Source organism: Orbicella faveolata, unplaced genomic scaffold, assembly GCF_042242905.1.
Source record: "Orbicella faveolata isolate gen_17 unplaced genomic scaffold, um_ofav_v1 contig_25, whole genome shotgun sequence".
Classification (NCBI taxonomy): Eukaryota; Metazoa; Cnidaria; class Anthozoa; order Scleractinia; family Merulinidae; genus Orbicella; species Orbicella faveolata.
Genome location: NW_028301553.1, coordinates 31,615,925 through 31,630,000, shown reverse-complemented (window position 1 = coordinate 31,630,000; position 14,076 = coordinate 31,615,925). Strand labels below are relative to the sequence as shown.

The window sequence follows — 14,076 nt, the reverse complement described above, 5'->3', positions numbered from 1 at the left end:
CTTAGTACATCAGCCAATGTATCCAGCGTGATGCAGTCACATGAAAAACCGGACTTTGAATGTTATAGAAGGTTATAGATAAATAGTCAGGAACCCAAAAAGATATCTGAATCAAGAAGACTACATAAATTATCTTTCTCGTTGTAGCAAAGACGTTTGTGAAATGAAGTGCGATCATGTTAGCGGACATTTAACCAATTTGGGAAGAAACATGTAGACCATGGCCAGAGTCGACTGAGCGGCGGAATTCGAACCTTCACCAAAGAGTAAAACAACAAACCCAGAAAACAAAAAATATTACCCTCGACCCGCCACACTCGACCTTCAACATGGAACCCTCGATCGTCGACCCTCAACAAACAGATAGACTCCAAATGATCGCGTCATCTGTGTCGGTACTTTTATAACAATTGGCCAATTAGCACGTGATAGAGTTAAAAGTTATTGTAAAAAAAGGTAAAAATCCATATATATTCCATGTTGCCGTTCGTCTTTTCAGTAGTAGATTATACCAATGACATGAAAATGTTTTAACAGCAAAAGAAAAAATGGCTCACGAGGCGATTGCCGAGTGTGTCACCGATGTTCTGACCACATTTTGATGTTATCTATAACGGAAAGTATAAGCTGTTTCCTATTTCTTAAATAACTATTTTGAAATGATTGTTTTCCTACTAAAATAATAATAAAATAATAAATAATAATAATCCGAGTAGACATTTGCAAAAAGCAAGGCTAGCAGTTGTAATGATTGTTAAACAAAAAACAAAGATGATGGATATACTTACAGGTATCTCAAGTTCTCCAAAGAGGAGAAGATATCGTGTGGTAAATTCTGAATGTGATTTCCTGTCAGCTCTCTGCGATAGACAGAGAACAAGTTAAAAATACATAGTATTAATGAGATAAAGAACGTATTTTCATCTGGAGCAAGTTCACGGCTGTCATATCAACGGCAAAAAGCCTTGATATATCGAAAGAGGATTTTAACAACAACCAGCCACACCCTCCCCCCCACCACCCCCCTTCCTCTTGAACAGTTATCAGGGATGAAGGGAATGGGAGGATGATTTCATTCATCTCTCGCCGATACATTTGATATGTCGGGAGTCTCCCCACATTATTTGAAATTATAGTAGCAACCACCGTGGTTTTGACTGGCATGCAAAGCAAGATTACGCCTTCTTTACAAAAATATTTGGCAACATTGCAGAACTAGTACCCATTTACATTCTAGTATCAGTTTTTAATACTTCACTATCGATTTAGACTATATTAATTATAGGATTTGCAAATCTACCACCGCCGAGGAAACATTTTCTCTTAAATTATATACGCGTATTAAAAAACGTTTAGAGTTCCATCCCTTTAACCCAACCCCCCCTCCCCTGAACCACCTTTGAGTTATGACTTTGCTTACCCAATGGATTAAAACGAACTCACTTTACTGGCCTCAACACTGTTTCGTAATTTAGTAATTTATTTCAGAAACCTACAGCCACTTCGACTCAACTAAACGGAGGTGGCTATAACGAAGGGTCACAGGGCACAAATTGTGACATCATACTGTAGCGAGAGAAGATCAAAGTAAGAGAGTGAATCCATCATATATGCCTTATACCTTAAGTTATTTTGAAACATGGTACATGTGCGACTGTACCCAATTCTTCTTCGGATGTTTCTCACGCGTTGCGTGGATGTTTTCGTGGAGGATTTGGTTATGTTTCGCTTCGTTTGAAAGCCAAGGAAAACATGGAACACGCAGTGCAAGGATGGGTAACCCGAAAACACTGACCCCCGGTTCGTGGACCCCACAACGGACCGGGTTCGCGGGCTACCCTATGGACCGCACCATGGACTACCCCTACGGACCCCCTCTACGGACCACCCTAAAATAGTGTAAAAATAAGAGATAAACATTTCACTTATGGGTTGTCTAATAAATTCAGACTCGTGTGGGTGATTTTTCGAGTGTTGCACTGCATGTGCAAATGTAACAGAATTGGGTTTTTAACAACCCACACCCCCTCCCTAAAAGCTGTTTTCAGCGTAAGGAGATGCCGATGGTAAGAAGGAAAGTTGTTACCTTCCATTCGTGGCTCAATCTGGCTATGGAAGATATATTTTTAGGCCGTTTATTCTTGTTTGTATCTGTTATTCCGCTGAGTAAATTGTGAAGCCTGGAACTAATTCACGAACCCACGGGAGGATGGGCTGAACAAAATGGCAGAGGGGAAAGAACACAAATTTCGAGGCTTCCCGGAGGCTTCCCCGTATGCATCTTTCGTATACTTTATGGCCACAGCAAAGAAAATGGCAATGTGTAATTATATAAATTGCACCCGAGCCTGAATCCAGGTCTGCCCATTTGCACAATGTAACGTTCGAAATTTCGCCGTGACGAGTAATCGGGTAGAGGGGGTCCGTAACGGGAGTCCGTGGACCGGTCCATAGGTAGTCCGCGGACCCGGTCCATAGGTAGTCCGCGGACCCGGTCCGTAGTGGGGTCCGCGGACCGGGGGTCAGTGTTTTCGGGCTACCCGTGCAAGGATGCCTTCCTTGATATTTTAATATCAAAGAACCAAAGGAGCTTCGGCCCTCGCCAAGTTCAAATACATTTCGAAACTTTAATCGGAGGACAGATTTGGCCGTCCAAACAATAAAAAACTGAATAAACGGTAAAGAAATGAGCAACCAAACGAGTGCAAAGCAAACGAACGCCGAACTTAAAACATCGCAACCAAACAATCAGATGTTCGAAAATGCAGACAGAAGCTCCCCGCCTAAACAACAAAAGGGACTTTAAGCAACAAGGAGAACAACATCAAGGACAACGTCGATTGGAAACGACTTTATGTTGAACCTAGGAATTACGCAATATTTAGATTCAGTTTGTCTATCACTCTCGGAGATATCCAAAATATAATATGTAAGACAGTATCAAAAGCCAATTTTTTTTTTAAATTACCCGTCGTATTTCATGTTATCTAGAATGCGCAGAATGTGATCGTTTCACATTGTTGTGTTAGACAGCTATTATACTCGTTGCTATCATAGTCAATGGAGGGGAATGGTTATGAAACTCGACAAAGTTCTTTGTTGTGTGATTTTGTTGTGTTTTTTAGCCTTGACCGTGCTCAAAACACAACAATTGTTTACTACTGACCAAGCAACTAACCAATAGAGACGTCTTGGTTACGTAACTCATGCAAAGTGTATGAGCTCAAAACAAAAGATTGTGCCCGGTCGTGGACATTCCAGCATAAATCTTGGTAGCTTTGTTTACTCCTTTGATGTTTGCTACACTTCGTAATCAGTTCCCTATAGTTCCCACTGTGATTTGCTTATGAGACTCCCTGAAACCAAATGAACGGCAAAGGAATGAACAGCCAAACGAGCACAAAAACACGGCTGAGAGCGCAAACAAAAAAGGTCGATGAATCGTCTATTGAAAATCAAAACATATAAAATGACGGATTACCTTGGGTATGAGGTCTCTATGCAGGATTGACTCTCTTATCTTGATCTTCTCTCGACCGTTGCTGCATAAACGTTTATCTAAATCATATCTTATTTTAGTCTTAATTTACACGGATTTTCTGTATAGTAGACGGACAAAAAGTGTGACATTTTACTGTAGTGAAATAAAATTGTGTTTTTATCTCGCCAATAAGTGGAAAGCAATGATCTTGATGTAATATGTTTATAAAAGGAATAGACCAAAGGCCTTGCAATTCCTTCCTTTAAGGGATAAACGTATAAATTTGTCTCATCTAGCTGGATACATGTATTTCCTTCATAACACTGTGCACTGCTGTTTTCAGTCTTGATCTCTACATAATGTAAAAACAAAACTTACCGATAAACGACCGATAACGATAATCAAAAAGCACTGTTTGTAATGTTGAAATCAAGCTGGAGTTGACAGGGTCAGTGTCATAGTTCGAACAAATACTTAATTATCACTAATAATTACGTTCATAAAAATTAAAGAAAAAAGAACTGCAAACAAGCTTACAAAATCCAAAGCATTGATAGATTGGAAAATAATCCCGGGGGTAGCTCTTCAATGTTGTTCGATGCCAGACCCCTAAAATAAGGGAGAATGTTTGGTTAATAAGTAGATTTAGCCAAGCCTAAAACCGGAGCTCCTGGGCCGGATTGTTGATAGCCGGTTTCGCTAACCCAGGAAAAGCAAGAAATTTGACTTAAGTTGTGTAACTCTTGCTGTAAGGTTTTCTGTATATTGCTTTGCCTTCTGTTTTGAACTTGAATAATTTCAACATACACAAAAGAAGCAGTGAAAAACACTTTCTGCAAGAAAAATTCATACTTCAGTTAACTTTAATCCTGGGTTAGCGTTAAGCGGCTTCCGAAAAACCCAGCCCTCTTTGCAACAAGTGAAACTAACATGAGCTCGCGGTGCAATCGAAAACCAGCACTTGATCAGCGGTCAACTTAAAAAAACACGTGTTTTCGATAAGCTCTAAACTTGAACCTGCAATATGGTCACGTGATCCCGGTCGGCGGATACTTTGTAATGACATTTGTCACTTGACCATAACATGAATGTCCAATCAAAAATGTACATCGTAAACCAATCTGTATGTATAAATATAATTAGTCTTTGTGTGTGTGCTTTGCGAGCTCTTGCATGTGTTTTTCTTATTTTCTCTTCTTATTTGACCCAAATAAATAATTGCCTGAAGAAAAAGATTTTAAGGTAATTCAAGCTGTAGCTACTGTCAAGCTAATAGATGTGAAGAAAATCACGAGTTTAACACATCTGTCAAGTTAAGAAATGAGAACAGCAATTTCATGGCATTATAGGACGAAAATAAGCTTAGCACCAAAACGAGGCTATGCCATGTGCGAGTCTAAGAAATGCCTCCCAATAGGGAGGCAAAGGGCTTTTGACCTCTTATTTAAAGTAAGTCGCATCGAAGACGCGCCGGAGGCTCCTCGTGTGGTTGGACCGGTGAGGGTGGGACACTACAGAGACTCTACTCCCAGTAATTCTCTCCCATGAGGGGGGTAGGGGGGAGCAGAGAACGAGGAGCATTTTACTCGAATTATTTTTCAATGTTTTTTTCTTGAGATAAACATGTCAAAACGCACGTTTTAACTGGTATCCATATCAGATGAATATATCTGGCACTAATAACTTGATTTAAACAAACCCAAACTTCTCGCTTAATCATGCAGCCTAAGAAGCGTACTGCTGGCGCTGGAAGCCGTTCTAAGCGTCTTCACTCGTTGCCGCCTGCCTCTGATCTGTAAGAGGCCGAGCCAGCTGCAATAGTACAAGATACCCAGTCTGCTGCAGTCCCGGGGATGGTCCAGTTAAATCTCCAGGCGCTCACCAGCGCAATTACCGCTGCTGTCTCCGCGGCCGTGAAGGACGCCATGGCCACGCAGCATCAAACGAGTGTCCCCGCCAGCACTAGCACAGCACTTGGTCAGGTTGACCATCTGGTGAACGAGGAGATTTCAAACCTCACTCAACCCACAGGTACGCAAGGCGCGGATCCACCTCTTTCTCCCTTGAGTGTTGGGGATGAACCGCGCCAGCTTTTTACCAACATTGGCGCAGATTTAGGTGCTAGAGTTAGCTCAAAAACGAAAGCAAAAATTTGGGCTCACGAATACATAGATTTTGGTGTGTTGTTGTCAGTAGCTCCTCCCCTTGAGCGGTATGCCTTATCTATGACCTCCCCTGGTGGTGTCTCGGGTCAACCCCACCTAGCTCTTGAGCCTTATCACACGCCAAAGAAGGTGACAACTATTCAGCAGTGGATAACTGCCTTTAACATTTTCGTCACGATTTATTCGGAGAAAGCTGCTGATGACGCCCCAAAGTTGATGAAATATTGTGAAGTGGTGCGTGATCTTTCTCATAAATCGGCTGCCTGGCTTTTTTATGACGAGCAGTTCCGCTACTTAAGACAATCTGCACCTCACCGTTACCCTTGGGATCAAATCCACTGGGAATTATGGCTTAGGGCGATGTCCAATATTTGCGGCAAAACTCCATCATCCGCAGGTGCGGATAAGGCCCACGCACCAGTCCGTTTTCGACCTTCTACCAGCAAATTTCCCAAAGGGACATGTTGGACATTTCACGCCGGTATGCAGTGCAGGGGATGCCAATATGAGCGTGTCTGCTTTAAATGCAATGCAAAACATCCGGCAAGTCAATGTCAGGTTTCCTCAACCCACCAGCGCCCCAATGTCGGAAAATCCGGATCACAACTTATTAATCCAAGTGTTGGACAGCCAGCCAGTCACTCCCGTAAAAGCGGACCGGTTTGAGAATTTATTGGCTGTTTACAGTCCAGCCTTAAAAACCTTATTAGTTGACGGTTTTCGGAACGGTTTTCGAATTTCTTACATCGGCGAATTATCTTCTTTTGAATCTCCTAATTTGCAAAGTGCCCTCCAGAATCCGGAAATTGTTTCCTCAAAATTAATGAAGGAAATCGAAGCTGGTAGGGCTGTGGTACCTTTCAAGGCTCCACCTTTTCCCATTTTTCGTACTTCGCCCATTGGCATGGTTCCCAAGAAGGCTCCTAATGAATTTAGATTAATTCACCATTTATCATACCCAAAAGGTTCGTCTGTAAATGATTCCATTCCTGACGAATGTTCATCAGTCCATTATGCTACTATTAGTGATGCCATTCATATTTTAAAGAAATTAGGTGCGGGTTGCTTTTTGGCTAAAACGGATATTAAGTCCGCATTTCGTATAATTCCTGTTCACCCGTTGGAGTACCCGTTACTCGGTATCAAAAGGGCAAATGAATACTATTTTGATCGTTGTCTCGTTATGGGACTAAGGTCTAGCTGCGCGATTTTCGAAAAGTTCAGTTCTTCTTTAGAGTGGCTTGCCATGCAACACTTACATGTCTCTGCCGTTTTACATATTTTAGACGACTTTTTGTTTATTGCACCAAGTAGAGTTAAATGCGGTGAAGACCTTCATAAGTTTCTCGATATGCGTAACTTTCTTGGAGTCCCAATTGCCCAGGACAAAACAGTGGGACCGAATACCACTTTACAGTTTGCTGGTACAGAGCTCGATTCTGTGCGGCAGGAGGCCAGGTTGCCGTTAGACAAGCTTACCAAATGTCGTACCTTACTACATCACTTTCACAAGAAACGCTCCGTCACTGTGCGCGAACTGCAGTCTTTAATTGGCCTGTTCAACTTCTGTTGTTCTGTTGTCATCCCGGGCCGCGCTTTTTTACGCCGCTTAATTGACCTTACCAGCGGTCTAACAAGCCCTTATCACCACATCCGTTTAAACAGAGAATCTAAACATGATATCCGTATGTGGTTAACATTTCTAGATAATTTTAATGGAAGGGCATTTTTTCTGTCGGACCGCTGGGAAACTTCCTCTGCACTTGAATTATATACAGATGCCGCGCCATCTAAAGGTTATAGTGGGGTATTTGGTAGGCATTGGTTTGGCGGTGCCTTTCCGGATGCATGGCACAGTTTCAACATCACTTTCCTCGAGCTTTTTCCCATTGTTTTAGCTGCCCACATATGGGGGTCTAGTATGACCAATCGCTGCGTGCTATTTTTCACAGATAATGCTGCCATAGTAGATATTATAAATAAGCAGACCTCTAAGCATAAGTTAGTCATGGTTCTACTACGTGACTTGGTTCTTAGTTGTCTACGCTATAATATTTTATTTCGTCGTCGGCATGTTCCCGGCCTGCAGAACAGCCAAGCCGATTACATCTCTCGCTTTCAGGTCGAGAGCTTCAAGGTAATAGCGCCACAGGCAGACGAATTACAAACACCAGTGCCAGCGAACCTTCTACCGGAGAGTTGGTCACTCATTTGAGAGATTTATAAGGCTTCGCTCTAACGTTTACAATTTTGTGGCCTTGATACCAGTCGATACAAAGGCCAGAGCTTTCGAATTGGGGCTGCTTCGCTCGCGGCTGATAAGGGTTTCTCAGATGCTCAAATCCGCACTCTTGGCCGCTGGAAATCTGATGCTTTCAAAATATATATCCGCTCTGAACGCCTCCAAGCTAATTAAGTTAAACATGTCATTAGGTCACGCACCATTGAAACACTTTTACACCTTTTTCTATTTTTCTTCAGTCTTAGAAATGTAGGTCAGACATGGGCTGCCACTATTTCTGACGCATTATTTAGTACTATGATCAAGACTGTAGTCATTGTTGACGACCTTGTAGGTCAGACAAGGGCTGCTACATTTTTCTGTCGTCAATTATTTTAGTTTTGGTGGATTTTTTTGTTCATACGCGATGTCGGAAACTGAGGTCAGACATGGGCTGCTGCGGTTTCCGTCGTCACATTACTTTTTCTGTTGTGCGTCATTGCGTGACAGCAACGTGGGTCAGACATGGGCTGCCATAACTTCAACTTTATTGCTTCCATCACCTATTACAATATATACTATAAATCGCCTAATATTACTATTTTGTTGATACAAAACAAGTGACGAGGGAGTCTATAGAAAAGGAAAAAAAAAAAAAAATGCGTGAAATTATAGACCCGTAATTTGACATTTATCAACTAAGTGATAATAATTATCAAACTTGAAACAACTCGAAATATCTTATGAAATAATCAACGAAGCAATAAGTATCAAAAGCTTATTTTATAAAAGGGGTATTTTGCCACTGCTGCTATCTTTGTCTAACATAGATCTTTTTATGTTATTCTTAAATATATTGAAAGATTTGATTTTTCGTGTTTTGATGTCTATACTATTACATATTTTTGGACCTTGAAAGGCCAAGGAGTATTGGCCAAGTGTAGTTGATTTACGTAGGAGATGACTGTCATCTGCACGTCGTGTACCATAACTATGTATTTGATAATTTGCTGAAAAGATGTCTGACAAATTTTTTGGAAGTTGATTATTGTAAAACTTGAACATAAAAAAAATGAAATTTCTAGCTTATTTATCTCTTGTACTTTTAATATTTTTAGTTCCTTAAAGACATTTTCTGTAATCTCTCTATACTGAATTTTAGCTAGAGCCCTGACTGCTCTTTTCTGAAGTATTACTATTCTAGATAGTCTAGTAGGATAATTGTTGGCCCATATGACATTACAGTAATGTATGTAAGGGTAAACAAGAGTGTAATATAAGGTTTTGGTCGTTTCTTTGGTTAAAAATTGCCCTACTTTAAACATAATTCCAATATTTTTTGATATTTTACTTGTTATCAAGCTAATATGAGGTTTCCATGTTAGTTTTTCATCTATAACTGTGCCAAGAAACTTACATTCCCTAACTCTGTCAATGATGTTCTCGTCTATCATTAAATTTATAGTCTCATTCATGTTTTTTCTGTTTGAAAATAACATGTAAGCTGTTTTAGAAATATTTAAAGATAATTTATTTGCTTTGAACCATAGAGAAAGTTTAGTTAACTCACCATTTGCTTTTGTAAGTAACTGGTTTAGACTTTTAGTTTTGTAAAATATGTTGGTGTCATCAGCAAATAATGTGAAGAAAAACACATTTGAGGAAGCACTTATGTCATCGATGTATATCAAGAATAGGAGTGGCCCAAGTACTGACCCCTCTGGAACCCCACATATTATGTCTGACATTTCTGAGTCTACTCCTTTGAATTGTACATACTGTTTTCTGTTAGATAAGTAGTTCTTAAACCATAAGTGTGGTATACCTCTGATTCCATAATGTTCAAGTTTGTTCAATAGGATTGTGTGGTTAACTGTATCAAAGGCTTTTGCGAGATCTAAAAAGATACCTATACAGTATTCGCCATTGTCAATTGCAAAATGTATTTTTTCTACAAAATCTAAAATTGCCATTGCAGTAGAGTGTTTTTGCCTGAAGCCATACTGGTTTTTGTTTAAGATGTTAAATTTAGTTAAATAATCTATAAGTCGATTGTATACAACTTTCTCTAAAATCTTTGAAAATGAAGGTAAGATTAGCGGCTGAAGGGGAACTCGACTGGTTGTCTGGTTAAAGTGGATTTCTTTGCCATCAATGATGCTAGATAGTTGTTGGCTGCTCGTCTTCGTTCCCGTGGTTGTAGGCTTCAACGCTTTATTCCTGTCGATGGCCATTTGTTGTTATTATTTCGGATTTTGGAACTCCCTAGGCCTTCAGCTTTCTGACCACCGTTTTCCGGACTGAGTGGTTGGATAATCTGTTTTAGGAACCCACGTTCGTAATCGATTCCGTCTTGTTTACACACGAAGGCGTAAAACCGCTCGAGTACTTCATTCAACTGCTCAGGAAGAATCATCTCCAGGTATCTCTCAAGGCTATTTTCGCCACACCACTTCTCAAAAACCCTCACCCAGGTAATTGTGCTCTATCGCGTATTTAAGTTTTCTGCCGCTTCTTTTAATTCCGTAACTTCTTCAATGGTCACCGTCTTAAATCTCAACGCCATCTTGGCAATGATCGAAATACAAGAGATGTTGCCATGGCAATTTTATAATTTCACATGTGAAATTATAAATTAATGCTAAAATTTCGCGCCAAAATTAAGGAGTAATTTGTCACCCATGATGTTCAATATGTTTTAAATTCCTCTACTGATACTAGGTGGAAGATTGTATTCACCAAGTTTGAAGGATCTGAAGGGTGTAACTTAGCTAGAAGACGCTCAGTTAATTTTCCATACATTTGTCTGTTTTTTTTTTCCCGCAAACCGCGTCCACCCAGCCAAATTTACAGACAAATGTATGGAAAATTAGAAAAATAAACCGCGCGTCTTCTAGCCAAGCTACATCCTTTAAACCTGGAAATACAATCCTGTACCTAGTAGGTTAACGTTCCGATTCACAACTTGTGTAAAATTCAATTTTGGAAAAAGTTATTTGCCATCGGATTCCTATACAAACACTGTAATTTCTGACCGCTTTGCCTAGCCATCAAGATGTCGTCGAAAACCGTGATATATAGTCTATTTAAGCTCGCAAATCTCACAGATATTTTTCATCGCGACCCATCGCAAAGCCCTGCAAGTTTACCGAAGGAGAGTAGTAATTCAGATCGCAAAATCTCACAGATGTTTCGTATGACAGAGAATTTACCGAAGGAGGAAAATAGCCGTAAATTTGCTTCCATTGCTCCCATTGCCTCCAGATTTCAAGTACTGTTTCACAGATGGCAATATTTCTCCTCGCGGCCTGTCAATAACGCTGGAAAACAATGAAGCCAACACTCCACGAAATCGCATTGGTAGTAAAATGACCTAAACCACTACAGCGACATAGAAGAAAAGGTACGCAAACCAAGCTAGGGAAGGCGTTTTTATTTGTTTTCCACAGTGAAAAATTTGCCGGCAGAAAATGTGAAATTCGAAGCGAGTGAGGCACTTTGACACAACATTGTCACTATCAATGCAAATATTAACGCGAACCACATTCTGTTATTCCTGTGTGTTATCATTTGTTGAAGAAATTACAACTGCAAAACTAAATGTTTGGATTTAATTCTACGCGGATAGCCACTCAAAAGTTGATGGCATTAGTACATCGGCCGATGCATCCAGCGTGAGGACTAATCACATGAAAAACCGGACTTTGAATGTTATAGAAGGTTATAGATAAATACTAATCAGGTCTGTGATATATTATTAAACCCTCGACATTGGACCCAAAAAGATGTCTGAATCGAGAAGACTACATAAATTATCTTTCTCGCTGTAGCAAAGACGTTTGTGAAATGAAGTGCGATCATGTTAGCGGACATTTAACCAATTCGGGGAGGAACATGTAGAGCAGAGTCGAGTGAGCGGTGTAATTCGAACCTACAGCAAATAGAAGAGTAAGAAAACAGACCCAGAAAGCAAAAAATATTACCCTCGACCCGCCACACTCGACCTTCAACATGCAAACCTCGATCGTCGACCCTCAACAAAAAGATAGACTCCACATGATCGCGTCATCTGTGTCGATACTTTTATAACAATAGGCCAATTAGCACGTGATAGAGTTAAAAGTTATTGTAAAAAAGGAAAAAATTCATATATATTCCATGTTGCCGCTCGTCTTTTCAGTAGTAGATCATACCAATCACACGAGAATGTTTTAACAGCAAAAGAAAAAAGTGGCACACGAGACGATTGCGGAGTGTGTCACCGATGTTCTGACCACATTTTGATGTTATCTATAACCAAGAGCCATAATCGGGGACGGAGACCGTAAGTCTTGGGATCCGCGCGCACCTATGATATTGGACAATTTTTCTATTTTTAGAACAAATTGCGCCATCCTGACGTCATATATCCGCGCGGACCCACGCACATGTCGGAGGCTCTCGCGTGGATGTTGTCACGTTGCGTGATCAAATGGTGAGAGTTGAGAGATGGCAGGGAATAAGGCAGGGAATACGAACCAGGGCGCTTACGTTTTACTTTTCAGTCGCGATAGACTGGCAAATTTCTCGCAGGCGTGTGGCAAGAGGAGTAGGAAACTATGAAGTCCTGAAGCTCTGCTATATCTAAATATATCCAACTAGTTTTTTGCTGCGTAATGGACAGCTGTTAATCTTCAACATATGTGAAATTTAAAGTGGAGTAATGTGCAGTTCATATAAAAGAAGCATCCGTTGGAACACAACTTGGTCAGCGATATATATCTAAGCTTAAAGCGGAACATACCTAAATTCGACACTGTCTTACTTCACTCAAACTGCAGCAGCTTACGACGAAAATACTTAAGCAAAATTCCAACAGACGTAAACGCGCTGAGTTGTGGGCCAAAAACATGAAAAATTTCGGGAATTTCGGACGCCATTCCCCCCGCGCGACATCCGCAAAAATCCTCGCAGCATGTACGCGCGTGTGCCGCGGGCGATGGCGCAATTTGTTCTAAAAATAGAATTATTGTCCCATATCATGGGGACAACCCCAATACTAGAAATGGATCGCGCTTACGGTCTTCGTCCCCGATTATGGCTCCTGCTATAACGGAAAGTATAACCTGTTTTCTATTTCTTAAATACCTATTTTGAAATGATTGTTTCCCTACTAAAATAATAATAAAATAATAAATAACAATAATCCGATTAGACATTTGCAAAAAGCAAGGCTAGCAGTTGTAATGATTGTTAAACGAAAAACAAAGATGATGGATATACTTACAGGTATTCCAAGTTCTCCAAAGAGGAGAAGATATCCTGTGGTAAATTCTGAATGTTATTTCCTGTCAAGTCTCTGCGGTAGACGGAGAACAAGTTGAAAATACATAGTATTAATGAAAAGATAAAAACGTATTTTCATGTGGAGCAAGTTCACGGCTGTCATATCAACGGCAAAAGGCCTTGATATATCGAAAGAGGATTTTAACAACAACCACCCAGCCCCCCCCCCCCCCCCCCCCCGCAACCCCTCTTCCTCTTGAATAGTTATCGGGGATGAAGGGAATGGGAGGATGATTTCATTCATCTCTCGCCGATACATTTGATATGTCGGGAGTCTCCCCACATCATTTGATATTACAATTAGTCCATCACTGCTGAGGTGGTTGTATGGCTCACTTAAGGGGAACAAACGAAACTTGTATATTCTTAATCTTTGACTATTGCGCATCATAAAAATGCATGATAGCGAGGATAGAACGGTAGCTTTCACTTTGTAAATCGAATTTTAAATTTACCCCCAATACCCTCCCTTTGGTCGTCATCTTGGAATTCGAAATGTTATTTTCTTATATGTCTCTTTTCTTAAAGGTAGACGTTATTTTGCCTGGTCCTACATTTGTAATCATTAGTATCTTGGTTATTATTTCAGTATTGTCTGTAGTTGTTTAAGCTGTGATGACGTCATAAATTACAGCACAATGGCCCCCGTTTTGTTTTCTAGTTTATGTATTCAACCTCTATTTCAACCATCTGAAATGACTAAATTACCAATAAGGTGCTTCACATCACAGTACTAGAAAAAAACCTTTTTCTACGTTTAGTTAAGTAAGCACAATACGTCATTAACCAATATACCCTAACTCAACGTAGATACTTCAGTCTAGAGCTGTTTCGAGTACAGAAACGTCAAGCTCGTATAACGCCCTTTGTCACTGCTGTCACTT

At 40.4% G+C, this 14,076-nt stretch overlaps 2 protein-coding genes across 2 annotated transcripts in view; one reads left to right on the top strand and one right to left on the bottom strand.

Moving 5' to 3' along the window:
- LOC149109900 (uncharacterized) overlaps positions 1-13,199 on the bottom strand; it is a 35,779-nt gene extending 22,580 nt beyond the window's left edge. The window contains exon 1 of the mRNA XM_089293786.1: positions 13,134-13,199. The gene's annotated coding sequence lies outside the window, so the exon portion shown is untranslated. The remainder of the gene's footprint in view (positions 1-13,133) is intronic.
- On the top strand, positions 6,975-8,501 carry LOC149109901 (uncharacterized). The gene has a single exon (XM_089293787.1). It carries the CDS (start codon positions 6,998-7,000, stop codon positions 7,859-7,861), a length of 864 nt encoding a protein of 287 aa, XP_089149913.1. The 5' UTR covers positions 6,975-6,997; the 3' UTR covers positions 7,862-8,501.
- Positions 13,200-14,076: the final 877 nt, after the last annotated feature.